Genomic DNA, 25,537 nt, shown 5'->3' on the forward strand with positions numbered 1-25,537 from the left:
TTGTATACAAAGTAGAAAAATAACTCTTCCGCATTAGGACTCAATAATAAAGGATGAGAAATTCATAGGTAAAACAAAAACTCCATGAGTACACAGGTAATTTGAAGCATAAGGTCAAATGAATTCATCAAAAATCATCAACTACCTAAGAAGGTTTAACTAAGCATTACTTCCATAATCCAATGATAAATTTGAAATAGAAAAACTTGTTAAGCTCCGAAGCGTGCTGAGACTCTCTCTTGTTCAATCTCCAGAAAAAATGACCTTCAAAACTGCTCAAAACGTCCCAAAATGACCTAAAACGAAGTCTGATCCTCTTTTATGCATCTCTTGCGCGATCGCGTCATATGCAATGCAAAAGTGCCTCGGTCACGCACCTCATCTAATAAGTAGTTATATTTTTTTCCGTAAAATAACATTAACATAAAAATAAATAAAAATTAAAAGATAAAACAACCAAATCTAGAATTCATAAAGTATTCACTAAAATTAAAGTAAAACTAATAAAATCTGACAAATAAAAAAGAAACTAATAAAATCACAGAAAAAAGCTTAAAAATACTTTTAAAATTATATAAAACTCATAAAATAGAATAAAAAAACATAAATATGCTTAAAAATACTTTTAAACTAAATAAAACTTAGAAAATAAAAATAAAGTAAATGACTCACGAAAATACTTTGATACCCAAGGTCAACACTCCACCTCTGCCACCATTACTGCTTCTACCGCCGCCTTCACCGCCTCAATCACCACCCTTCATTGCCACCACTGACGTTGTTGTGTCCTTTGGTTTTCAGTTAGGAAGTTTGTTTGAAGCATTGTAATTTGAAATCACGATTTCTAATGCACATTAAGCCAATTGAATGCAGTTGTTGGGTTGAGTGAATATGCTTTCACATTCACCCAACTGAAAACCAAATAGGCTCGCTATCATCGTTACCAATCAGTGCCACCACCGCCTAAAATGCAATGATTTAACTTGTATATATGAAACTGGTGACTCAAATCAAACCAACTCGACTTTAATCGTTCCGGTTTGGATTTACTTATATTTTTATAAAACCAAACCCAATAAATTTGATTGGTTCATATTCTATTTTAGTTCAAATTCGAACCAACCTAACTCGTGTGCACTCCTAATAATTACATGTGTTTTATAATTAAGAGTGGAGGGAAAATAATAATGCAAATAGATAAAGAATTAATGTAGACATTTAATGGTTTTCCCTCAAATGATAGTTCAAGTGGTAAGAGCTGATGGACTGATGGACATATGAGTCAGAGTTAAGAAGGTATAGTGATTAATCCCTAGAGTGTGTAATTTATATTTTTTATGTATAAAAAAATACATTTAATGGTTTTATTGAACAATTAAGAGTAAAATACACTCATCCCCTTAAGGTATGTCAGAATGACACTCCACCTCATTCTTCTTTTCAATCTACACTCCACCCAACATCCATCTAACAAGTGAACGCTATCTAAAAAGATGCTAACGGAATATTCTTTTCCTCATAATAATAATAATAATTAAAAACTAATAAGTAGAATAACAAAATCATTTTTTTTATTTGGAGTAATAAAACTTTTAAATAAAGGAACTTCAAATTAACTTATAGTTCATTCGTTAAAAAAATGAAAAAATTTATTTTTGTTATAGTTTAAATTAACGGTGAAATGTATGGAATAGTCCTAAACTTTTCAGATTTTGAGAATTAATATGACTAACTATAAATTAATCTTAATTAATCTTCAAATTATGAATATTTCCATTATTATATTAGAATCTTTTGTTAATCAGAGTTAACTCAACAATTGTTAATAATCTTCATAAACTATAATTCATGTATGAGAGAACGTTCAAACAAAAAAATAGTAACCTTTGGGAGAATGAAAAAAAAATTTCTCTAGTCTCTAATAGGGTTTGTAAACTTCTTTTTTTCTTCGGGATATCTTCTTTATAGTAGTAACTTCGAGATCCAGTGCATCCATTGCTGTAAAATATAACTTATTTAGAGCAAGATACTACAAAAACATTGATTCATAAAATAGTACAAAAATATTTTCATCACAAATTAATTTGAATTTTCTTTATATTTATTGATAATTTTTTATAGTATTTAAACCCTCTAAATAAACAAATAAAAATGATTTTTATTTTAATTATTATTAAATATTTAAAATAATTAATTGAGTTAAAAAGAGAATATTTTTTTTGGTTCTAAATAAGTTACTCCCTCCGTTCCTTTTTAAGTGTCGTTTTAGAAGAAATTTTTTGTTCCTATTTAACCGTCGTTTTGATATTTTAAGGTTCATTTTATCAATTATAGCCTTACTAGTAAGTGAAAATTAAATTTTCATTACATCAATTCAAAGTCTTGTCTAGTAATTGGAAATTAAATTTCAATGAAAGTACCAAAAGAGCTTATAAAGTTACCTAGAAGAATGTGTTAACATTAAATTCTGTTAAAGGAAAAGATTCATAAATTGAAGAGTTAAAATTCTATAAAAAGGATTAGTAACAAACATTAGAATTACCAAGTGTCAAATAAAAGAATGGGAGAGAAGTTAAATGTTTATTTCGTTGGAATTAGAGGGAGGTTATAAATTTTTATTGCTACTAGGGAGAGAAGAATGATAAATGGTTTAATTGATATGAGAGAGTGGGAAAAAAATTAATTATCCACTATCTTGGTTGGAAAACTTTATAACTTCATGATTAAGATGTGAGAGAGGTTTGACGCAAAAAAAAAAAAAAGATGTGAGAGAGGTAGAATGAGAAAAAAACTAAAATAACTCACTATCTTGGTTGGAGAGCTTTTTGCTAGAATGACACTTAAAAAAGAAGGCTTAATTGCAACTTTGGTCCCCGACGTTTATCAATGCCACGATTTTGGTCCCCCACCTAATTTAATTACATGGATGGTCCTCGACGTTGTAGGCCGTGTGCAACGTTAGTCCTACCGTTTATTTCTTAATGGAGGAGGCTTACGTGGACGTCCAGTTGGAGAGAGAAAGGAGGTATGAGGAGAGAGGGAAGCACGTGAGTATCACGTGACCCTTATCTGAACCCATTATACCCAAACCCCTGACCTCCCTGGAACGAAGAAGGTAACGCGATTTAGATCCCTAGGGTTTCAGATTTGGGTATAATGGGTTCATATAAGGTTCACGTGATACTCACGTGCTCCCCTCTCTCCTCAGATCTCCTTTTTCTCTCCAACTAGACGTCCACGTAAGCCTCCTCCATTAAGAAATAAACGGTAGGACTAACGTTGCACGCAGCCTACAACGTCGGGGACCATCTATGTAATTAAATTAGGTGGGGGACCAAAATCGTGGCATTGGTAAACGTCGGGGACCAAAGTTGTAATTAAGCCAAAAAAGAACAGATGAAGTATATTTTTAACGAATGAAGTTTCCCATTTTAAAAATATTTTTACTATAAGTTAATTTGAAGTTCTTTATATTTATTGCTGAAAAGTTGTGTTACTCGAAATAAAAAATTAAAAAATGATTTTATTATTTTACTTATTAGTTTTTAATTATCATTATGAGGAAAAGAATATTCTGTTAGCATCTTTTTAGATGGTGTTAACTTGTTAGAGGGAGGTGGGGTGGAGTGTAGATTTAAAATAAGAATGAGGTAGAGTGTCATTCTGGTAAACCTTAAGGGGGTGAGTGCATTTTACTCAACAATTAAATGAGTAATGATATATACACACCTCATTTTTTAAACACTCAATTTTCACCTCTTTTTATTTTTATCTCTCATCTTATCATCTATCACATCTCATATTTTCTCTCTCTTACTTTTTTCTTTTCTTCCTATCTCTCTCACCATTCCACCTCTCCACCTCAAAAGAGAGGTGTGGATGAAACATTACTCCAATTAAATAAGAAAATTTTATTAAAAATAATTACTAGTAATACACTTTAGAATTTAAGTTAATTTTTATAAAAGAAAAACCAAAATGATATATCCACTATAATTCTTATACTAATAAATTAATAATATCGAAATGAGGGGGGTATATCCTTTGGAATTGAAACACGCAGACGTTTGAAATTACATGGTCAAAGCATTGGGACCTACAACTCATCTGTCCAGGGAACAATGCCTTTGAAACTGGGACCCGTTATTCTTTTCTTTGTTTCAGAACGCGACACATCTACTCTGATCTGAAAACGACTGAGTTTTCAGACAACATTGTTGATTATAGACTAGCACCAAAAAAGACTTACTAGGTCACTGCCCTTAAAAAAAATTGATAGACTATATTTATATCTATTTGTATATAGATTTTTTTTGTTTGTAGTCCAGTCACCAATGATTTGTAGAGTTTTTATTATACTTGGTTTTTTTAATAATACAAAAAAATAAAAATTACAAAAAAAAAGTGCACTTTAAAAACTATTTACCAACTAGAGGTTATTTTGACATGTAAGATACCGATTGACATGGTATTAGGGAGACTCTTCACATGAAGCATCTCCTTCAACTAGATACTAATATAGTGAGAGAATGGGAGGCTCCTAAAGTGAGGAGTCTCCTTTCAAAAGTAGTGAGGTGCTTCGTATGAAGCGCCAATGGCAGAATGCGAGACTCCACATCTGACTTACGTATGTGCATCGTGCAACACATTTCTGAAGTTGTCTCGTCAGACGCAACAAGTACAAAAGAGGCTCCTCATGTGAGGTGAATAATGGAGAACAAAGAGCTTGATAAGAACCAACATCGCCGACATAAACAACTTGAACTCATCACACGACAGAAAAAGAATAACTGCTATAGAGAGACTCAAAATACGAGAAAATAACTAAGAGTGAAGTGCAATTCCATAAGCGAACCAACACAACACAAAAAAAAAAAACAAGCAGAGTCTTTTTCCTGAACACAAGTCAATTTACACTATAGCAGGACCCAAAGAGAAACAAATCAATCACAACCATTTTTTAAAAGCACGCCAACCTTCGAGTTAGTCTCCTTATAAATGTGAAAGACCCCAACACAGTTAACTTCACTCATATATCTGTCAATCAGGTCATCCCTCAACAACTTCCACGCCTTACTACCCACCCAACCAACTGCCAACGAGGAGTCGCTTTCAATGATGACATCCCTTACTTGAAAACCTCTACAGAACAACAAGGCATGTAATATAGCTTGAACCTTAGCCTATAAAGCCCACAAAATATTGTAGCTATCCATAGTGGCACCACTAGCATTCCTCATAATTCCTTAAATGTCGTTTAACCCCGACGAGTCTCTAGCTGACCCATCTACATTGAATTAGACCATCCTCATATGCGGGGGATTCCAATTACTTTTCCTCACCCTTGTCTGAGATTTAGAGATACTTAAAAGCTCAAAGTTTTTAGAGAAGTCATTCACTCTATACGGAGATGTTTCCCACCAAACCTTAATCCACAACTAATATGTGGGTTATGCATATCCCAAATATGTTCCAACTCATAAACTTTGTTTTGAAAAATAACTGCGTTTCTCCCATATCAAATGCCCCAAAAAAGATAGAAATGAATGAGTTCCCAAAGAATAGGATCTGATTGCAAAGCAACAATTGTGTAAAAAGTTAATAAAAAATATTGATGAAAATATTATTTTGCACATTATAAAAAGTTTAAGGAGTTAAAACACTCTTAAAGGCCAAAAACTAAGTTGTACTCCTTAAACTAAGTCGACTCGTACATGAGATAAACTCCAAGGGCTAATTTCCCCTTATATTTATTAGCTATCAATTTTTTGAGTATTACTTAAATTTTTTTTCGAAAGTTACCTCTTTTTTTCTACTTTTAACTTAATTATTTCTCCAACTTGTTTCATATCTTGCACATTATTTACCTTACATATTTATATATGTTAAATAATAATCAATAGTCTTAAAATATAAATTGGTGTATCAGCTATGATCAGGCCAAGGATGGGTTTCTCCGGATAGTAGAGTTGTCTTGAAATAAAAACACATATAGTTGAAATAACTAATAATAAAATAACTAAAGAAATAAATAAATGAACTGGCTGTGCAGTGGGCATGTGCAGGCAAGCACATTTGCAACCAACCCAATAATAGAACCACATGAATTTTCCTTCTCTTTCTGGTTGGACGATGACTATTCCATCCTTTTCATGATTTCTGTATATATGTGTTTTTTTTGTGTGATATTATCAATGGCAATTGTGATTTTTGTGTAAAAGTGCAATTAATCATATTTTTAAACAAATATATCCTCACTCAGGCTTAAAGCCAAATTGGAGCTCAATGAAGAATAGACCTCTTCATATCAAATATTTAACACAAATATATTCATAGAGGAATTTTTCTAAGACAAATATTAATTGTTAGTAATGTTAGTAAATTAGTTCCTCTTAGGATCGAACTTTTGACTTTTCAAAGAATAATTAATCTGATCAATACTATTATTGTGTCAAAATAAATCTTTAATTCATTTTGTTTCATGATCGAGCAGGTCGTTGGAATTCGATTCTCAACTCTTGTGAACTGAAAAAACTCATTGATCAACATCATATCGTTTAGTGCGTGGATTGTGGAATGCATGAGAGATTAGTCTCACATACCGGTTGTGAGGATACATTAGCCAATTTTTTTTTTTGTAAATAGGGTTCTTGTACTTCTAATCTTGGTGAGGTGAATATTGAGTGCTTTGTAGAGTCAGGAGTATCCACGCGACATAGCACGACAAGAGATGAATCTAGAAAGATACTCTCCAACACTCCGGTTAACATCTAAATCATAGGAGGAACTCAGAATAATATTCAAGGAGCAAAATAAGCTATACATATACAATTAAACGATAACCATATATTTATAGAGTGCGAATGAACATGTATTAAACACTTAGCATTAGTAAAGTTATCGTGAACGACAAATGGTCGTGCTAGCTATGGCAAGATTGGTATCATTAGTTGATACCAATGGTTGATAAAATCATTGGTATATTAGTTGACACAATAATAGTTGATAAAATCTATCACCACCTTTATTTAATTATTTTTAATTGTTGTTTTAGAGGAAAATGTTTATTTTTATCTGACTGCCATTTAAAAAATTTTGAAATGCCATTATTAAAGAAGTGAATAACTATTTACAAATCATAAATAGGTTTAGATAATAATCCAATTAAATTTCATTATTTTATCACACTATAATCAATTTAATTAAATATTAAAAATATCTAAATACAATATGTTTTTTTTAGAAAAGAGAAATTCATTGATAAGGCGAATAAGTCTTGGGAACATACTCTCCCAAGTAAGTTAAGGTTCAAAGCATCATGAAAGGAAAATTACAGCAGAGAAAAAACTACCGTACTTAACAAAACAAGACACAAGTTCCATATATTATTTAATGTGGATTTTTTTTTGTAAGAGATAAAATTTAAATAATATTTTATCAATTACACCTTTATTTTTCATAGTAATTAATACATGAGAAAGGCAATGATGAAGAGATAACTTATTAAAGATATTAAAAATATATTAAGAGTTCAAATAATTTTTAATATTACTGAAATATTAATTAAATTTTCTAATTGTTTCATATGTATATCAAAACTTAGAATATAAAACTTAAAAATATGCTTGGTTGCATTTTTGTTCTCCTTAGTTTGCATTATGCGAGATTTTATTTCTCCTTGTTTTTGACCAAATTCAGTCCATTAAATTTTAAAATTAAGCAAATTTGGAATATGATCACTCAATTTTTATATGTACAAAAAATCATTTAATCTTCATCTTTTCCCAATTATTTTAGGGTTAGTTTTGAAGGATTATGAAACATGATTAGGGTATAAAGAAGCGAAAAATTGACATTTTCTAATTTTTGAGTGAAGTTTAATACTTTGATTATTGTATTTTGGTAAGAGCAGCATCTAGAACGTTCTTTCAAAAAAAAAAAACTCTAGAATGTTTAAATTGATAATTTGATATAATTTTTGATGTTTTTCTTAGATAGCAAGAATTTGAGACTTTTAAATAGAATAATAAAAACAAAGACTTTGATTTGCAATAACTAAAACTTTGAGGGCTAAATATCTTTTAGAAAAAAAAATTAGGAGAATTATAATGACAAAATGTTAATGATAAAAGCTCCTGATTCGTTTATTATCACAGTAATAAGCAACACACATATACAATTTTTTCCTCTTCTTATTGGTTATGTGGGGATGTATCTTATGAGAAAGATGTTCTTATATAAGAACATAAGAATAAATCATGACCGTTGGATTTAATCATGGATGATCAAGATTAAAAGGTGAAGTCATGTGACATTTTTAAGTGGTCATGTGACCATTAGTAATTAGTTTTAATATTAACCATCCATAATTAGACCTAACGGTCGTAATTTATTCTTATTTCTCACATAAGATTACATTTCTCATAAAATATATCCCGGTTATGTGTCTGGATAAAAAAAAATCGTATACAAGTTTTAATTGTTAAAACAAGAACCGGGAAGTGAGGAACAATGTTTTTTTGTTTTTTTGAAATCAAGTGAGGAACAATGTTAATAGTAATGATAGTAATAAAGAAGTCAAAATGCTAAGATCAGTGACATTGAATGTGCAATATTTATTTCTTCGCGAGTGTCTTTAAGAACACTGCTAGTAGTAGTAGTATCGGATAATAATAATAATACTAATTATGGTACGAATTCGTTTTTTCAAGTGGCAAAAGTGAATAGTATAAATGTATAATAGGGGTTATTAGGGGTTCATTAAGCATATTTTATAAGATCAGGGAATAAATACTAAGTGGCAAAAGTGATCTTATTTGTATAGTACTATCTACTTTAATTATTCTTTATTGTTCCATAAATTAAACTCTCACTGTTTATTATGTTTCCTAATAAAAAAAAATTAATTTGGTCTGTTGCATTTAATTTGTTCTTAAATACCAATGAATTTTCAAAATTACCTATACTATATTGAATGTAAAGCAAGTCTAAAAGAGTGAAAATGAGATAAATTATAATTAATGCAACATTTCATTACAAACAATATTGTCAAAAACTAATTAATATGGTACTCCCTCCGTCCCTAATTATAAGCTAAAGTTGTAAAAATCACACTTATTAAGAAAGCCTTAATTGATACATTGGTTTTCAAAAAAAATGTACAACTTTCTATGTTTACCCCTATTTATGATAACACTTTTTCATCACTGTACTACTAATGGTGGTGTTCCACTACCAATAAATGCAAGGGTGAATATGGAAAGAAATATTAACTTTTGCAAGGTTAGCTTATATTTAGTGACACAAAAAAAGTCTCAATGTTAGCTTATAATTAGGGACGGAGGGAGTATAAAATTCAATATAATTCTTATAAAAAGAATTAAAGTGCAACCCCAGTCACTTCAATTTCTCTAACTAAGTAATTGATATAATACTTTAATACTTCAATCCTTAAACAAGTAGTTAGGAATTTAATTCTCAACTCGTGTAAATGAAAATAAATTTCTCATGGAACAAACAACTAGTCTCATACTTATCGCTTGTGAAGAAATATTAGTTGTGAAAAAAACACAATTTATTATGGGAACATCACTAAAATATTTAAGATCCAAAATATATTAAATTATTTATATTTATAGAAAAAACTTCCAAAAAAGTGATAGTACTATACAAATAAGATCACATGGAATATAAGAATAAGAAATAGATAACCATGGTTAATTAAGAAAAAGAAAAGTAACAGTTCTACTCCACCACCCACCCACAGTTGTGGAGGTCAACTCAACTCAATAAGGTGTCTAATCACCTATTCCATTAGTCAGACACTCTCAGACACACCCTTTTGGATTATTGGGTGAAGAGAAGAAGAGAGGAATTTCAGTTTCAGACACAAAAAGAGAGAGAGAGAGAGAAAGAAAAAACATAGAACTTTGTGTTCCTGGACATTGTAGGGGAAGATTGGGGACAACCCTTCACCCTGACTCAACCAACTCTTCTCCCTCACCTCACAATCCAACACCATCATCATTCTTGTCCTCAGTTTTTGCAAAAAAATTTAATTTTTTTTCTGGGTTTTGGAGCTAGCTGTTTCACTCTCTCTCTGAAGATGAGTAGCTGCTGAGTGCTGAAGCAAGCAAACACAGATTTCCGATGAAGCCTCAGCCTCACGGTGACGGTGGCTCCACCGCACACAACCCCTGTGAAGGTCTCTCTCTATTTTCCTAATTAATAAAATAACAAAAACACTGTACTTTCATTGAAAGAATCGGTCATGGTTTGTCTTCATTTCTCTCTCTCTGTCTGCAAATTCTTCTAGCTAGCTAGCATTGATTATAGTTGTTGCTAGTTCCAATTTTGGTCGGTGTTAACAAGCAAAGGGTTGATTGGTGATGATGGGCATGTGTGCAGGTTCAGGAGCAGAGAAGAAGAGCCTCATCAACCCTGAGCTCTGGCAAGCTTGTGCAGGGCCACTTGTGAATCTTCCCCCTGCTGGAACCCATGTTATCTACTTCCCTCAAGGACACAGTGAACAGGTAACAGGTTTCAGCTTTTCCCCTTTTCAGAATGCTTTTTTTTTTTTTCATGTTGCTGCATTTTGATAATTTGATTTTTGAGTTAACTCACTGTTTTTGTTGTTTGTTTGTTTCAGGTTGCTGCATCTTTGAAGAAAGATGTGGATGCCCAGATTCCCAATTACCCTAATCTACCTTCCAAGTTACTTTGTCTTCTCCACAATGTCACTTTGCATGTATGTAATTTTTCTCTCTCACTTTTTTTCCATTTTAAAGTGACAAGGATTTAAAGTTTTCTATTTTAATTTCATCTTTTTTTGTGTGGCTTTTGGCAGGCTGATCCAGAAACAGATGAAGTATATGCTCAGATGACACTTCAACCTGTGCCTTCTGTAAGCAGCATGATTGATTCTTATGCTTCAATGATATGCCCAACATCAATTTGTAGTTTTGTTTCTTAATTGTAAAGATGAAGGCTTGAGCTCGAACAATCATTTTTGGTTATTACTTGTTAATAACTGCTTCTGCTGAAGTTTCCATAGGTTTTTTTTCTTCTGATCTGCTTATGTTATCTCTGTGCAGTTTGACAAGGATGCTTTATTAAGATCTGATCTTGCTCTAAAGTCAAGTAAGCCACAGCCTGAGTTTTTCTGTAAGCAACTCACGGCAAGCGATACGAGTACTCATGGAGGTTTTTCTGTGCCTCGCCGTGCTGCGGAGAAGATTTTCCCTCCTCTTGTAGGTGTATTCCCTATTTCCAGTAATCAATTGAAACTTCAGGGTTTGATGTATTCCTGTGTTTCTATGTAGGATTTTTCTATGCAACCTCCTGCTCAAGAACTTACGGCTAGGGATCTGCATGATACTCCTTGGACATTCCGCCATATCTACCGTGGTATGTTTTATGTACTGTTATACATCTGTTGAAACAGCTGTGCCATCACAAACTTTACCTGTATTTTCTCAATCTCATTTTTGGTGCTCATTCATGGTGTCCTCTTAACCAGGGCAACCAAAACGCCACTTGCTTACTACTGGATGGAGTCTATTTGTTAGTGGAAAGAGGCTTTTCGCTGGGGACTCTGTTTTATTTATAAGGTTAGTTTGCTAAATTGGTACCTCTATTATTGTTTGTGTTTCAGTGCAAGGTTTCAGAATTGTTTTAAAATATGTTAGAGCATCATAATCAAACTTTAGCATTTTGGCTCTACTCATTTAAGTATACCTTTGATTTTGACTATCTTTCCTGGTTTTCGATGTTTTTTGGGCAGAGATGAAAAGCAGCAGCTTCTTTTGGGTATCAGACGAGCTAACAGGCAACCCACCAATATATCATCCTCTGTACTATCAAGTGATAGCATGCACATTGGAATTCTTGCTGCTGCAGCTCATGCTGCTGCAAACAATAGTCCCTTCACTATCTTTTATAACCCTAGGTCTAATAACTTTTCATTCTTTTGTTCTTACTTCATGAATGCATAATTTCTTTGATTTCCTATTGGCTTTCATGTATGTTCAATCAGACTGCGAAGGCATAGTTTAGCTACTTTGTCAAGTCAACCCATGTTCTAATTATAAATTTTCCAATCTTCATCTTTCTTATGTTTGCAGGGCTAGTCCCTCAGAATTTGTTATTCCTTTAGCCAAGTACTACAAGGCAGTGTACAGCCACCAAATATCCCCTGGCATGCGCTTCCGAATGATGTTTGAAACTGAAGATTCGGGAACAAGAAGGTGCCTCACTTAATAAGCCCATGTATTGGATGTTTATACTGTAAACTCGTGGATCATTTAGTTGAAACTTGAAAATAAGGCTTACATGAAGCAACAATGAGTAGTTGAATGTCATAATTTGAGGATGTAATTAGTTTGTCTTGTACTTTAGTTACTTCCTGAAGCATTGCTAATTTCTCAATCCAATTTAATTAGAACCATCATTTATTTATCATTCTTGGGATAGGAGCTCTTATGCTAGGAATAGATATCATGCTTGGAAGTGGTTGATAATAAATATTAAGTTCGTCATTTCAATCACATTGCAGGTATATGGGTACTATTACTGGTGTCAATGACCTGGATCCTGTGAGATGGAAGAACTCTCAATGGCGTAATTTGCAGGTACCAGTCAATCATCCTTTAGCTTTTAAACAGTGCAATTTTGTTTCCATGTATAAGTGGTTGGACCTAGGAGACTTGTATTCTCAGAATATAAATGTCTTCTGTATATTCTTAATCTACACAAATAGAGGTTGTTAAATGTTACATGACTTGGGCCAGGTTGGTTGGGATGAGTCAACTGCTGGGGAAAAGCGTAGCAGGGTCTCAATATGGGAAATTGAACCTGTGACTGCTCCTTTTTTCATCTGTCCTCCCCCGTTCTTTAGATCCAAGAGGCCAAGACAACCAGGACTGCATGGTAAAAAATTTTGACACAGTACTCTTGATGCAAAAAAGAAATATATATTTTCTTTGAAATATTCTCTTATAGTTTTTTTTGTTCTTGAGCTCCTTGTTTCCTGGCAAATCTTTCCTTATATCAAATTTCTTTATGGATGAAAATTTTAATGTGGTGATTGTTAATTTGAACATTTTTTTTTGAAAACTGAAACTCATATTATTAATAATAATCCACTTAACCGGCCAAATCCAACTGCACAACTGACCAAAACCAGCATCTGAAAGTTTATAACGACCCACACCGTTTGACCATAGAAAATCCTTGAGGCTTGGTAATTTGAAGTTTACTTTTGGCTTATTTTGTATTTACTTTTGCAGATGATGAGTCATCTGATTTTGATAACCTTTTCAAGCGGACAATGCCTTGGCTTGGTGATGATATGTCCATGAAGGATCCCCAAGGTCTCCCTGGCCTGAGCTTAGTTCAATGGATGAACTTGCAGCAGAATCCTGCATCAGCTAACTCATTGCAGCCAAATTATGTTCCTTCCTTCTCAGGATCTGTTTTGCAAAATCTTCCTGGGGCAGATTTTCATCGTCAGCTGGGATTTTCTAGTCCACAACTTTCTCAGCCACATAATGTACCCTTCAACGCTCAGAGGCTCCTTCAGACTGCACAACAGCTTGATCACCTTCAGAAGCTACCGTCCACTTCTAGCACATCGGGGACCATCCTGCAGCAACAGTCTGGTGATATCACTCAGCAAACAAGGCCGAACATGGCAAATCAAACTCTTCCTCACAGTCAAGCTCAGGCCCAACTCCTGTATCCCCAGAATCTTGTTCAAACCAACAATATTCTTCAACAGCAGCAACCATCCATTCAAAACCATCAACTCCATAGAAACCTCTCTCAGAACCCACCACAGCAGCTACAGCAGCAGCAGCAACAGCAGCAGCAGCATCAGCAACAGCAACAGCAACAGCAACATCAGCAACACCAGCAGCATCAGCAGCAGCAGCAGCAGATAGTTACAGGTCTAAACCAACAACAAAGTTTGACCCAATCCCCTATACCTGAACACCATCAACAGTTTCAGGTGTCTGATAATCAAATTCAGTTTCAATTGTTACAGAAGCTTCAACAACAACAAAAACAAATGCTCTTGGCACAGCAATCTGCGCTGCAGCAACCTACTCAATTTACTCAGTTCCAGGATCAGCAGAGGCATCTTTTAGATAAAACACAAAACTTATCTAAAACACCAATACCTGGTCAAGTGCTGGAAAATCCTTCTATACTTCAAAATTCACTCTCTGAGGCCAATTCTATCACACTTCAGATGGCAAAGGCTAATGGCCGCAATGATATTCAATATTCTCATCTCTCTCAGCAGCCCAAGCTTCAACATCAGCATTCTGGCTTGCTGTCTGAAATGTCTGGCCACATGGCACTTCCCCCTACCCCTACAACCAATCAGCATTCTGCTGCTGGCAGTAGTAGACTTACTGGAGCAGCTGGTGCTGCGCAATCTGTAATTACTGATGATGTTCCATCTTGTTCCACCTCACCTTCTACAAATAACTGTACCAATGCTCTTCCGCAATTGATAAATTCTCACTTACATAGAAGCACAATGTTAGGAGATGACATGGCTCAGTCTGCTGCCACAATCTTGAGTTCAAGTGCCTTAGAAACTGTGTCATCAAACGCAAATTTGTTGAAAGATTTGCACCCCCACTCTGAAGTTAAGGCTTCTCTCAACATTTCAAAAAATCAGAATCAAGGAAATTTTGTTTCTCAGACATACTTGAATAGTGGAGCTGCCCCGACAGATTGTTTGGATACATCATCTTCTACATCAGTTTGTCTGTCTCAGAATGATGTTCACATGCATCAGATTAACAACCCATTATCTTACAATCCACAGTCTATGTTCTTTAGAGACAATAGTCGAGATGGGGAAGTTCAGGCAGATGGTAGGAGCAATATTCCATATGTCAATAACATTGATAGCCAAATGAGAATGCCACCGAATACAGATTCTGATTTAACCAAAGGCACATTGGGGCTGGCGAAGGATTTGTCTAGTAATTTCTCTTCAGGAGGCATGCTTGGTAACTATGAAAATAATAAAGATGCTCAGCAGGAACTTTCATCTTCAATGGTTTCACAAACATTTGGAGTCCCTGATATGACCTTTAATTCAATTGATTCCACAATCGATGACAGTAGCTTCTTGAATGGTGATCCATGGGGTCCACAACCAGCACCGCCACCACCACCAGCACAGTTTCAGCGGATGAGGACATATACCAAGGTTTATAGTTGATATTATTGGTATTTTAGTTAATAATAAATCTGTTTTGATGCTAGACGTGTACTTTCTTATGTGTGTGCACATGTATACAAAATATATTATTCTAAATTAGTTTTTCATTTGTGTTTTAAGGTATATAAACGGGGAGCTGTGGGAAGGTCCATCGATATAGCACGGTATTCAGGATATGAGGAGCTTAAACAGGATCTAGCTCGTAGGTTTGGCATTGAGGGACAATTGGAGGATCGACAAAGGATAGGTTGGAAACTTGTCTATGTAGATCATGAGGGTGATGTTCTACTAGTGGGAGATGACCCTTGGGAGTAAGTCTTACTATTTCCTTTTTTATTTGGCTCTGTTGTTTTGCATGTGCTCACTCCTTGCTGGAAAGACATGGTGTTTCCAAGTTCATATGTACCGTGTTTCATTGACCTTGGTAGCCCACCATCCAGGAAGTTTTCTTCCACAGTTGATGCATTCCCCCTTTCCTTTCGACAAGGATCACCAAATAATGTGCCATTTGGTAGCCTTGAAACATCTCATCCCATCTATCTTCTTGTGCAATGAGTTTCACCACAAGCATGTGTTAAGTCATAGGGATATGAATGGCTAACAATCTAACTTCCCTACATCTATAGTTCTTGTATCATGAATAGGATGAAAGGCAGGTTTTTCAGAACATTGTCGTATTGGAAATATTAATACTCAAAATAATTGGACTAATGTGCATCTTGTTTTGGAGTATTTCCTGAAGGCTAACATTAAACTAATTTCAGTGATTCCTTTAAATTGGGCTGATATGCATCTTGTATATAATGGCTTTGGAAATGAATAAATTTAGACAAATCCTCAAAACCCTGAATTTTTTTCGATCAGTTTTTCTGAGATATTAATTGTTTGTTCTGGGTATTTCAGGGAGTTTGTTAACTGTGTCCGCTGTATTAAAATACTTTCTCCCCAAGAAGTGCAACAAATGAGTTTGGATGGAGATTTTGGCAGTGGTGGCCTTCCAAATCAAGCCTGTAGCAGCTCTGATGGTGGGAATACTTAAATGGAATCCAGTAATATGCTAACTACTCATCCATATTGATAACTTAGATTGTTTCTAGGTAGGATACATACATTATTGTCCCATAGGCGGTAATCATGCAATAGGGGACGTTGGTGTCCTGCATCAGGACTTAAAAGTTATATTTTGCAGTTTGAAAAGAAGACAGGTGGAGAAACTAACTGCTGCTAGTGCTAGAAGTTTTGAATTCAATGTTTGGAGCACCCTGACAAAGTTGGATATGTTTGAAGCGTATGTTGTTGTAAACTTGTAATATTTAAGCAAAGATTGCTCTTATGGTGGTTTGAAATGTTTAATTCACTCCATTGTAGAAAGAAAGGTTTAATTTACTTGATAGTTCTGGGTGTATAAAGTTGTAGGTTTGTTCTGCCTTTTAGAGGAACTTTGACATTTGACTAGAATGATGGGTTGTTTGTTGGGCCTCTTTGAACCTTAGGCAGCTAGATTTTGTGGAAGCCTTCACTATCTTCCACCCTTTTGGAGGTGATTGTGAAGCATTAATTGTTGTCTGGTCAAAATACTTGAAGCATGAAGTGAAAAAAGAGCATTGCTATATCCTCCTACAAATCCTCCTACGGACTAAATGGAGAAAGAATTAAGTGTTTTTTACATTCCTAAGATACCAAAGGCAATAACTTCTTACTTCATTTAGTGCGTAGGAGGATTTGTAGGAAGATAAGTAAGAGGGTAAATCATTTTCCTACAACAAAATGATGGAACGTTGTCGACGGTAAAGTAGTTCAATTAATTTCAAACTGCTTATTTATATTTTCTTTATCTGTTCTATTTTTAACTTTTTTTTTTGAAAGGATTTTTAACTTTAAAGAAGGGAACTATTTAGCTGGGCATGTTTTTCTGAAGTTGGTTGATTTTAAAATTATATAATGTCTTGAACATATGAATAGTTTTTTTTTTTGTATATCGGAAATATAAATTGCACCCGCCAGGAATCGATCCCTGGACCTTCCCTACCTAACCCATATGTCCCCCAACTCCTACCACTTGAGCATCCTCTGGGGACCTGAACATATGAATAGTTGAATACAATGTTTTCCTTCACTGATTCTCATTAAATTTTAGTAATTATTGACGAAGAATAATTGCAATCTTGTTGTCGAAGTTAATTAGAGAAAGGTGACGAGTGAAATACCAACAACTACAACTGTGCCATTGTGTTAAAATTGCACTTTTCAGTTTCAGTTAGAAATTGTGTTATAACTTATGAAATTCAGGTTAACATTTCATTCTTTTGTATGCTTGTGTATGGACTTCAATAGTCAACATCATATATATCTTTTCTGAAATTCTTTCAATTTCGAACTAATAAAATCTTGATGTGTTTTCAGCAGTAAGGGATTTTCTGTAAGCTAGCTCTATTTGGGAGCTTCAAGCTTCAGCCATGGAAATCATGGTGACGGTTGTGAAACAGAAATGGATCATCATATAACCATTAGGGGACCTTAATCACTGGTTCATTTGCTCTATACTCTTTCATGAGTCAGCCGAAGAATGTTAATAAAGGGGGAAAAATCTACTCGTATAATTGGAAGTCACATTGTAGAATGTAATATCGTGTTCTATGATGGGATTTTGATATGTCAAAATGCATGTCGCCATCGCCATGTAGAGAATGAAGTGCAAACAAATATACTTTGCTATGTCAAAAAAAAAATATGGCTATTCTGAAATGTACATAGACGAGGTTAAGTCTCAGATTTTCTGCTTGTTCTGCATATCAAGTTGTGGGTAGTCACACTCTAGGAAATAAATTCAAGGATTACAATTTTGGCTGAATCTATTCTTCATTTTCTTCAAAGATGCAGGGTAGGTAACCTTAAACTTGGATTTGGCTGCCTGTTGTGATGCTATCATACTGCTTGTCAAACCACATTCGACGCCTACATGCTTCGTATTCACTCTTTACCATCTCTGTCCGGAGGACTCAGAAATATCATTTGACCTTTAACCTGAAGTTATTTCATAAATTTGTATGAAAGAAAAGGTGAAGAATTACTCTGAACATTACAGTTTCCCCTGTGATGATGTACTTGAGCGGCTTTCATATCCGGAGTTGCCAGAATGTGACTTGGATTCACTTAGAAAATCCTACAAGAAAACATTCATTTGATGTGATAAAAGAATCATTATCCAAGTTCTGGTTCAATTTTGGCAAAGTGGTCTCTTGAGTGTTCCAAACAAACAAAAAGGAAGAAAGAAAGGAAAGATGTGTGATCTGATCAAGGACAATGACTCACCTGAAATGAGCAAGGTGCAGAATGAGTGGAAGAGTTGTTACTTCTGGGATTGAATCCTGCAGTAAACATCATCATAGCCATAGGCATGCTTTCTTCAGCAAATGCTCTAAGTTTGTTGAGCTCAGGTAATACAACTTTTCCAAGATCAGGTCTATCTTTTCTCCTCATTTCAGCACATTGCAGGGCAAGTTTGGCAAAATGCAAGGTAGCTTCAAGTGGCCAGTCCCCAACGGCAGGGTCAAGCATCTCAGGAAAAGTCCCTCTCTCAATGGATCTCCCAACATGATGAGTTAAACCCATTGGTGGCTTGGCTGTTACCATTTGTAGAAGCATGATCCCCAGTGAGTAAATATCAGACTTGATTCCGAGCATGCCCGTTTGCTGGTACTCAGGATCAATGTAACAGAAAGTTCCAGCGGTCGATGTCATGCGGTACTGAGTCACGGTGTCTGCAACCGTTGGAGGGACAAGCCTGGCCAGCCCCACGTCACCGATCTTGCTCACGTAGTTGCGGTCGAGCAAAATGTTTCCTGGTTTCAAGTCACGGTGCACTAGCGGCTCCGGCTTTGTCTGGTGAAGGAAAAGAAGTCCTGTGGCTATCTCTGCAGCAATTTGGAATCTTAGCTGCCACGGGAGAGGTGGCGCCTTACCTTTCCGGAAGAGGCAATCATCCAAGCTTCCATTAGCCATGTACTCATACACTAAGCAACCATATTCTGGACATGCTCCAAGGAGGAGAACCATGTTTGGATGCCTTATGCAACTCAACACTTCAACCTGTATAAATCAAATGTCATTCACATTTAACTGAATAAGTGGATGTTGGGAAACTCGTTCGAAAACCTTGGGGAAGCCTAAATCACTGTGGACAAAAGCAAAAGTTAAGAGAAGCTGCTTCTACCCATCATGATTTTGGCTTCACTATGGTTTTTCGAACGAGTTTCCAAACATGCGTTGGATTGAAGAGGAAAAACTTTACTAACCCTCCTTTTCTTTACATGATGACATTGATGAGTGCAACTATATCATAGAAATTGATAAAATGGATGTTTGTAGCCATTTATCTTACCTCTTGTTGAAATTGTGCTCTTCCTTGAGCTGCATCTGGCTTCAAAACTTTTATTGCAACCTGTGTGTGATCTAGTTCACACCTGTACACAGGACCATAGCCTCCTTCGCCTATCTTGAGAGAGGCAGAAAAGTCTTTTGTTGCCTCTTCAATTTCCTCAATAGTGTATCTTCTGTACCTAGCAGTATGCGAAAAACTATCATCTGACTTCTTCTTCTGACCTTCTGATTCTGCACTCATTCTTTTGTGTGCTTCCAACGCCGCAATCTTCTGAGATGCTTCTACTGCCATCAATGCAACTCTAGACTTTTCTTTCTCCTTTTCCACAAGTGACATCGCTGCTTCTTCAGCTATCCGGGCCTCCTCCAGCTTCTTTTGTTCTTCCATTTTCGACCGTTGAAGTTCCAATGCCTGTTTTAGGATAGTGTCAATTAATGGTCACTTGCTCTTTACAATTCCAATTAGTTGTATGTGTTGTGTACAATTCTTGATTGAAGTACTTAATATATTTATATAACATGATATTTTTGGACATTAGACTTATTAATTAAAATCTATAAACTACCTTCTCCTTTGCTGTGAGAGCTTCCTTGCAAGCTGAACTGTACATTTCCATTGTCTGCTTAAGTTCTAGCTTCAGTCTTCTCATCTCGGCTTCCACATCATCCTATTGTTCAAAAGCAGAGGTTCATTAGAAGAGTTTTTTTTTTTTTAAACATATGGTTCATTAGAAGAATTTTGTTGAAACATAATTCAGTTCTTACACATGTAATTCTATTTTATCTTTTTGAAGTTGTTATCTAAAATTAGTAGACATGTTAATATATCGTAGATTGTTTCGTGACGTATAATATGTTGATATTACCGTTTGGTCGGATAACCTTAGCGATCCTATTCCGCTGCTTTGCGAGCTGGTGAATGAAAAATTGTCCTGATCGTGAGGAGAGTTCATGTCAATTGACTTAGGTCCTGAGTAGGAAGAACCGTAGCTTCTAGCATCATAATCTGAGCCATATGAAAGCCGAGCTCCGGTTCCAGAGTCCAGATCATCATACATTGAATGGAACATTCGATCAGCATTCGGCCTTCCATTGCACACGAATGATATATCACAATCATGACCTGAGGACTCATATCTGTGCCCAGCTCTTGAGAACGGTGATCTGTCCACAGGATATCAGGTTAGTAAGCCATGTAATCTATTTGAAGCTCGAATATCCATCCCCCCCCCCCTTTGTATAATAGTAGAGGTGATATTTGAAGCTAAGAACACTTGCAATATTCATGCTTTTTGATATGTTGGTATGTATTATTAGCAGTGATAACTGATAAGTTTTATGTAATGATGTCATTTTAACATTAATGAGTTTCTACACAAGATTTCAAATCCATTTACCTATGTTATCAATGCTTTCAAAATTTGCATTCATCTCTTTATTTACAACAACATAGCCTAGAAGGGAGACTAGTATCCTTTGACATGGCTCAAACTCCCTATGAATGTGATTAAGAAGTCATACCAATATATATATATATATATATATATATATATCTGCAGGGGATAGTCTTGTATGAGAGGAAATGAATAAATACATAAGAAGAGAGGCTTCTAAGTGTGTGTTTGGAAATCTGGAAGGTTTCCACATTTAAAGGAGAAAGTGATTCTAGGAGAAGCATTGGGGAGAAGTAATTCCAGAAAGATTGAAAGTGGACCCAAACATACTCAAAATTAACATGTCCAGCTGGTAAAATTGATTATTCCTTGACTATCTATCATAACATTTAAGTGTATGTTTGGAATTTTTTCGTGAATTGGTTCTAAAGTCAAAATCAATTATTAGAAGAAACTTCTTGGTGTCAGAATTGATTCCAAGGAAAGAAAAACTGATCTAAACATGCTATAAAAAGTACAGTATTTAAATGATGCAACATACATCATCATGTCATCATCATCCAGCGCGTGAATACGGTTCCCACTCCCAAATGGAGGTTTATCACCAGAAGCTGTAATTGATATATACACATACAACAACAAAAGAAGTGTTGTTAGCAATGGCATGACATGGTTAACCAACACAAATTTTGATAAGGGGCAAAAAATTAAACAGAAAATCATTCACATACGTCGTGGCGGGTAGTTCCGCGCAGATGATAGTTGATCAATTCTCTCAGGACTTCTTCCAGGGTGTGAATGAGGCTGCAATTGGTTACGTGTCGGTGGTGGTGCCGATGCAGGTGCAGGTGCAGGTGTTTTAGCAGCTAGTGAACCTGTTGCATTTCTCACAGTTGAGATCTTTCCCTTAGCAATGGTATATACAGTGCAGAACTGTGGTGCGCCTTTTGACACCGTGCTTGGTACATCTGCTGTCCTAAATCTTCTGTCAAAAATATTTAATCAAGACAAAAGTGGGAGCAATGATATGATTAACTTCATGATACATATTCAATATGTTTCACCTCGAGTAACATTGTATTAGACAGTACCTCTGTTCCTTATTATAAGAACTAAATTGGAGGCTGAACGCAAAATCATTCATTACCTGACAAGGCCACTCCTCGATGCTGCTCCGAGCACTAAAAGCTCGATGGAATGCGCGGAAATGCCATCTATCAATGCCTTGGATATATCCATGTCTTCCAACAAGATTTCTTTGCATTCTATCTATAATTGTAAAACAAACACAAATCATGTAACTGCAGAAAACATTGAACCATGTTAAAAACGGGTCCAACCATGAACCATGTGTTGGAACTAACTAACTAACATTTTTCCGGTTGCAAAAGACGCGAAATGTATCAAAAAGCTCCTTGCATTCATTGATGGCGGCCACATCTTCGCTCATATCATTTCCTGCTGCATCCGTAGTCATTCAAATATTAATTAGTACAAGACTTTTATCATTCAAATATTTATCATGATCAATACATGTTCAAGAATCATGATGATGAGGCTAATGAATTCAATTACGTGTTGATTCTCTTTGTATGACATGAACTAGATGGAGGCGTTCATCTTTGGGAACGAGATTATCCACTGCCCACTTTACAGCAAGCTGGCTTGTCTTGTTGTTCTCAATTGCCACCGCCACAACGCGCCCGGCAGCTAGCTTCTTTTCTACCATTGGAGACCTTGACATGCTCAATTTCTTGATTGCTTTGAATTCTTGTCAAAGAATGTTTGAGAAATTAAGCAGCACTATCATCAGCCTGAATTTTTTGAATATAAGAAAAACATGTTATAAGTATGTTACGTTTTAGGTAGTTGGTTGAAACTGCAAACATCAGTTGTAGCTGCGCTGTTGCAGAAGTTGCAATGCTAAATTAGCTTGCATGTTGGTTGTTAGGTTCCAAATTTAGTGAAAATTCACGCCTGGTAAATCTTGCACATAACCAACACAACAAACTTTTGTTCTGGGTATTTTCGCATATTTTCTCATTTGACCAAACCATAATCACTTTAGCTCCATATTGTTACGGATATAAATTTCAAAATAAAATTATTGTTGCGGATATTTGTTATATTACATGACAATAAAAAGCCATGAATATTCCTGGGCGGTGCGTATGGAGACACATTTGTTGGGAGAAGCCTACCTACTTAATGTAATTTCAGAGCCTCGAATGATTAGTCTCATGACTGTCGGCTGTGGGGATACCTTGGGAAACCAAAAAAAAAAAAAACCAGGAATATTGGCCTCGTCAGTAAATATCACTGATGGTTTTCTAAAGACTCTGATGGCATTTTAACAGCGGTCAAAAAAACTCCTGCCCTAGGAATAAAAGTGATTCATCAGTGGAAAAAAAATCTAAACCTTTAATTTTGTACGTCCTTCCTAACAATACAATTTTGAATCACCACAAGATAAATGTATTTATTAATAATATAATTATGCCTTTCAAAAAAAAAAATTATGAAACGACTAAAATTAATTAGTAAATTACAAATTGCAACCCATTAATAATTTTCACCAATCTTATTAATAAAATAACACTTATTTTGTGATTGTTTGACAAAAAAGACAGTAACATATGGAACCTAGATGAGTAGGGTTTGAAATATTGTTATGAAGGAGATACAAAATTAAAAATTATGGTTTTTCCCACGCACCGACGTAACATATCATTCCTATATCTAATTTTTTCTTTTCTTCTAAAAAACAACTTTATCGGCTCAAAAATTGAATTTAAAATTGAAAACTCATAATAAATCCCAAAAATTCTAAAATTTATTTCTAAAATCCAAGTTTATATATTCTTTTGTTACAAGAGGAAAGTAAAATCCAAGTTTATATCTGAATCAACATTTTCAAACAAATTTTCAGATTTTTAAATTTAATTATATCTTAAAAAAATTAATTATACAAAAAATTATTTTATTTTCTCTCTCTATTTAAATAAGGTAAAACTGTATTTTTAAATAAATAAAATCCAAAATAATTCAAATAATATTTTCTCTCTCCATGTTCACGAAAATAACTTTAAATATAAATTTTTCATTTATCAAAATATTTTCATCCAATAAAATTACCAAAAAAAATATTTTCTCCAAGGAAAATATGCATGCATGCAAAAGAGAAACCCTATTCTTCTATTCTCTTTACATTGATTCGGAAAATGGCAAACCCTAGTTCATGTCTCTCCCACGATTTGGTAGTAGAAATCTTGTTGAGATCGCTGGTGAAATCTCTTTTGCGTTTCAAATGTGTGTGCAAGTCATGGCTCGCACTGATTTCTGATCCCCAATTCGCTAAATCCCAATTCGACCTAGCCGCCGCTGTCACCCACCGTGTTCTTCTCAAACCAGATGTTTCAGTTTCTGAAATTCAATCTGTGGATGTAGAAGCATCGCTTTATGATGATTCTGCTGTCGTAAACCTCAGACTACCTCCAAGACCCGTTAGAGGCCCAAAGTTTCAGATATTTGGTTATTGCAGAGGGTTTGTATTTCTTGCACATGAAGTGTTTCGTGATATTACTGTATGGAACCCATCAACTGGTGCTCACATGCAAATTCCAATATACCCTTCTGGATTATGGAATTGTTTTCTACATGGTATTTGGTATGAAGAATCAAGTGATGACTAGTTAGTATACAATTGCGTGTCATTCAAATTCAGGTTTCTCATTGAAAACCAATGTATTCTCCATCGTTCCTGATGTTGATTTTCTGGGTTTTTATTGTACTATCGGACATGATTTCAAACCTGGGGTATTGTTCAATGAGTCGCTTCATTGGTGGCTTTACACTCCTCTTACACACGGATTTGTAGTTGTTGCCTTTGATTTGATACATAGAAGTGTATTTGAGATCCCTCTTTTGCCTGATTTGGCGATGTCATTGGCAACACCAAGGCCATATCATTTGAACATAATGGACGGATACCCGTGTCTTTGTTACCAAGGTATTTGTGGTATGGATGAAGTTTTTGAGATCTGGATCATGAAAGAGTATAAAGTGGCGTCTTCTTGGACTAAATCTTTTGTTCTACCGTTTACAAGTATTGCATACAGCCAGTTTTTATCCTCATGCTACACTAGATGTGGTGATATTTTTGGATCAAGTGGCTATGGCGGAGAACTAATGAAATTGAATTTTAATGATGACAAGGCACACATTGTTGAGTATCGCTCTTGTTTGCCATTCCAAGGTTTTGTACAACATTTTCATTTTTACCGGGAGAGTCTATTACCTCTACCACTACATTGTAACTTCGATGAAGCAAAGTATAAAGAGAGGTATAACCCCAAGAAGAGAAACAAGAAAGTAAACAAGAAGAATTTCTGAGGAACAAGAAAGTTTGAGGTTAAGTCTTAACACAGAAGTACCAAATGAAGTCTGTCTATCAATTCAAATGCATTCTCTGCGGCCTAGCTAAAAATAAGCACAGGGACAAGCTAAGAGCATTAGAAGTTAG

At 35.0% G+C, this 25,537-nt stretch overlaps 3 protein-coding genes across 3 annotated transcripts; 2 read left to right on the forward strand and 1 right to left on the reverse strand.

Moving 5' to 3' along the window:
* Window positions 1-9,811: 9,811 nt before the first annotated feature.
* Window positions 9,812-16,634, forward strand: LOC130739123 (auxin response factor 19-like). Its single transcript, XM_057591351.1, has 14 exons — window positions 9,812-10,204; window positions 10,408-10,532; window positions 10,649-10,747; window positions 10,847-10,903; window positions 11,094-11,249; window positions 11,322-11,406; window positions 11,519-11,609; window positions 11,783-11,947; window positions 12,123-12,245; window positions 12,554-12,629; window positions 12,789-12,927; window positions 13,287-15,229; window positions 15,362-15,552; window positions 16,145-16,634. Exons 1-14 carry the CDS (start codon window positions 10,150-10,152, stop codon window positions 16,278-16,280), a joined length of 3,441 nt encoding a protein of 1,146 aa, XP_057447334.1. The 5' UTR covers window positions 9,812-10,149; the 3' UTR covers window positions 16,281-16,634.
* Window positions 16,635-18,320: 1,686 nt separating this feature from the next.
* Window positions 18,321-22,932, reverse strand: LOC130736940 (U-box domain-containing protein 52-like). Its single transcript, XM_057588715.1, has 10 exons — window positions 22,591-22,932; window positions 22,388-22,476; window positions 22,163-22,284; window positions 21,747-22,000; window positions 21,557-21,626; window positions 20,488-20,785; window positions 20,188-20,289; window positions 19,623-20,033; window positions 18,554-19,330; window positions 18,321-18,404 (listed from the first exon to the last, which is right to left on the reverse strand). The coding sequence occupies exons 1-10, from the start codon at window positions 22,757-22,759 to the stop codon at window positions 18,321-18,323; spliced, it is 2,376 nt and encodes a 791-aa protein (XP_057444698.1). The 5' UTR covers window positions 22,760-22,932.
* Window positions 22,933-24,236: 1,304 nt separating this feature from the next.
* On the forward strand, window positions 24,237-25,407 carry LOC130736941 (F-box/kelch-repeat protein At3g06240-like). Its single transcript, XM_057588716.1, has 2 exons — window positions 24,237-24,675; window positions 24,740-25,407. Exons 1-2 carry the CDS (start codon window positions 24,237-24,239, stop codon window positions 25,405-25,407), a joined length of 1,107 nt encoding a protein of 368 aa, XP_057444699.1.
* The last annotated feature ends 130 nt before the right edge of the window (window positions 25,408-25,537 follow it).

The sequence above is a fragment of the Lotus japonicus genome, chromosome 2, assembly GCF_012489685.1.
Source record: "Lotus japonicus ecotype B-129 chromosome 2, LjGifu_v1.2".
NCBI lineage: Eukaryota > Viridiplantae > Streptophyta > Magnoliopsida > Fabales > Fabaceae > Lotus > Lotus japonicus.

Bases quoted from the DNA above. Each gene is read 5' to 3' on its own strand.
- LOC130736941 (XM_057588716.1), top strand. From the start codon at position 24,237: ATGGCAAACCCTAGTTCATGTCTCTCCCACGATTTGGTAGTAGAAATC. The intron at 24,676-24,739 runs GTATTTGGTATG...ATTCAAATTCAG, and splicing joins ATGGAATTGTTTTCTACATG to GTTTCTCATTGAAAACCAAT.
- LOC130739123 (XM_057591351.1), top strand. From the start codon at position 10,150: ATGAAGCCTCAGCCTCACGGTGACGGTGGCTCCACCGCACACAACCCC. The intron at 10,748-10,846 runs GTATGTAATTTT...GGCTTTTGGCAG, and splicing joins TCCACAATGTCACTTTGCAT to GCTGATCCAGAAACAGATGA. The intron at 11,250-11,321 runs GTAGGTGTATTC...GTTTCTATGTAG, and splicing joins AGAAGATTTTCCCTCCTCTT to GATTTTTCTATGCAACCTCC.
- LOC130736940 (XM_057588715.1), bottom strand. From the start codon at position 22,759: ATGTCAAGGTCTCCAATGGTAGAAAAGAAGCTAGCTGCCGGGCGCGTT. The intron at 22,477-22,590 runs GTAATTGAATTC...CTACGGATGCAG, and splicing joins CATACAAAGAGAATCAACAC to CAGGAAATGATATGAGCGAA. The intron at 20,034-20,187 runs GTAGTTTATAGA...ATCCTAAAACAG, and splicing joins CTCTCACAGCAAAGGAGAAG to GCATTGGAACTTCAACGGTC.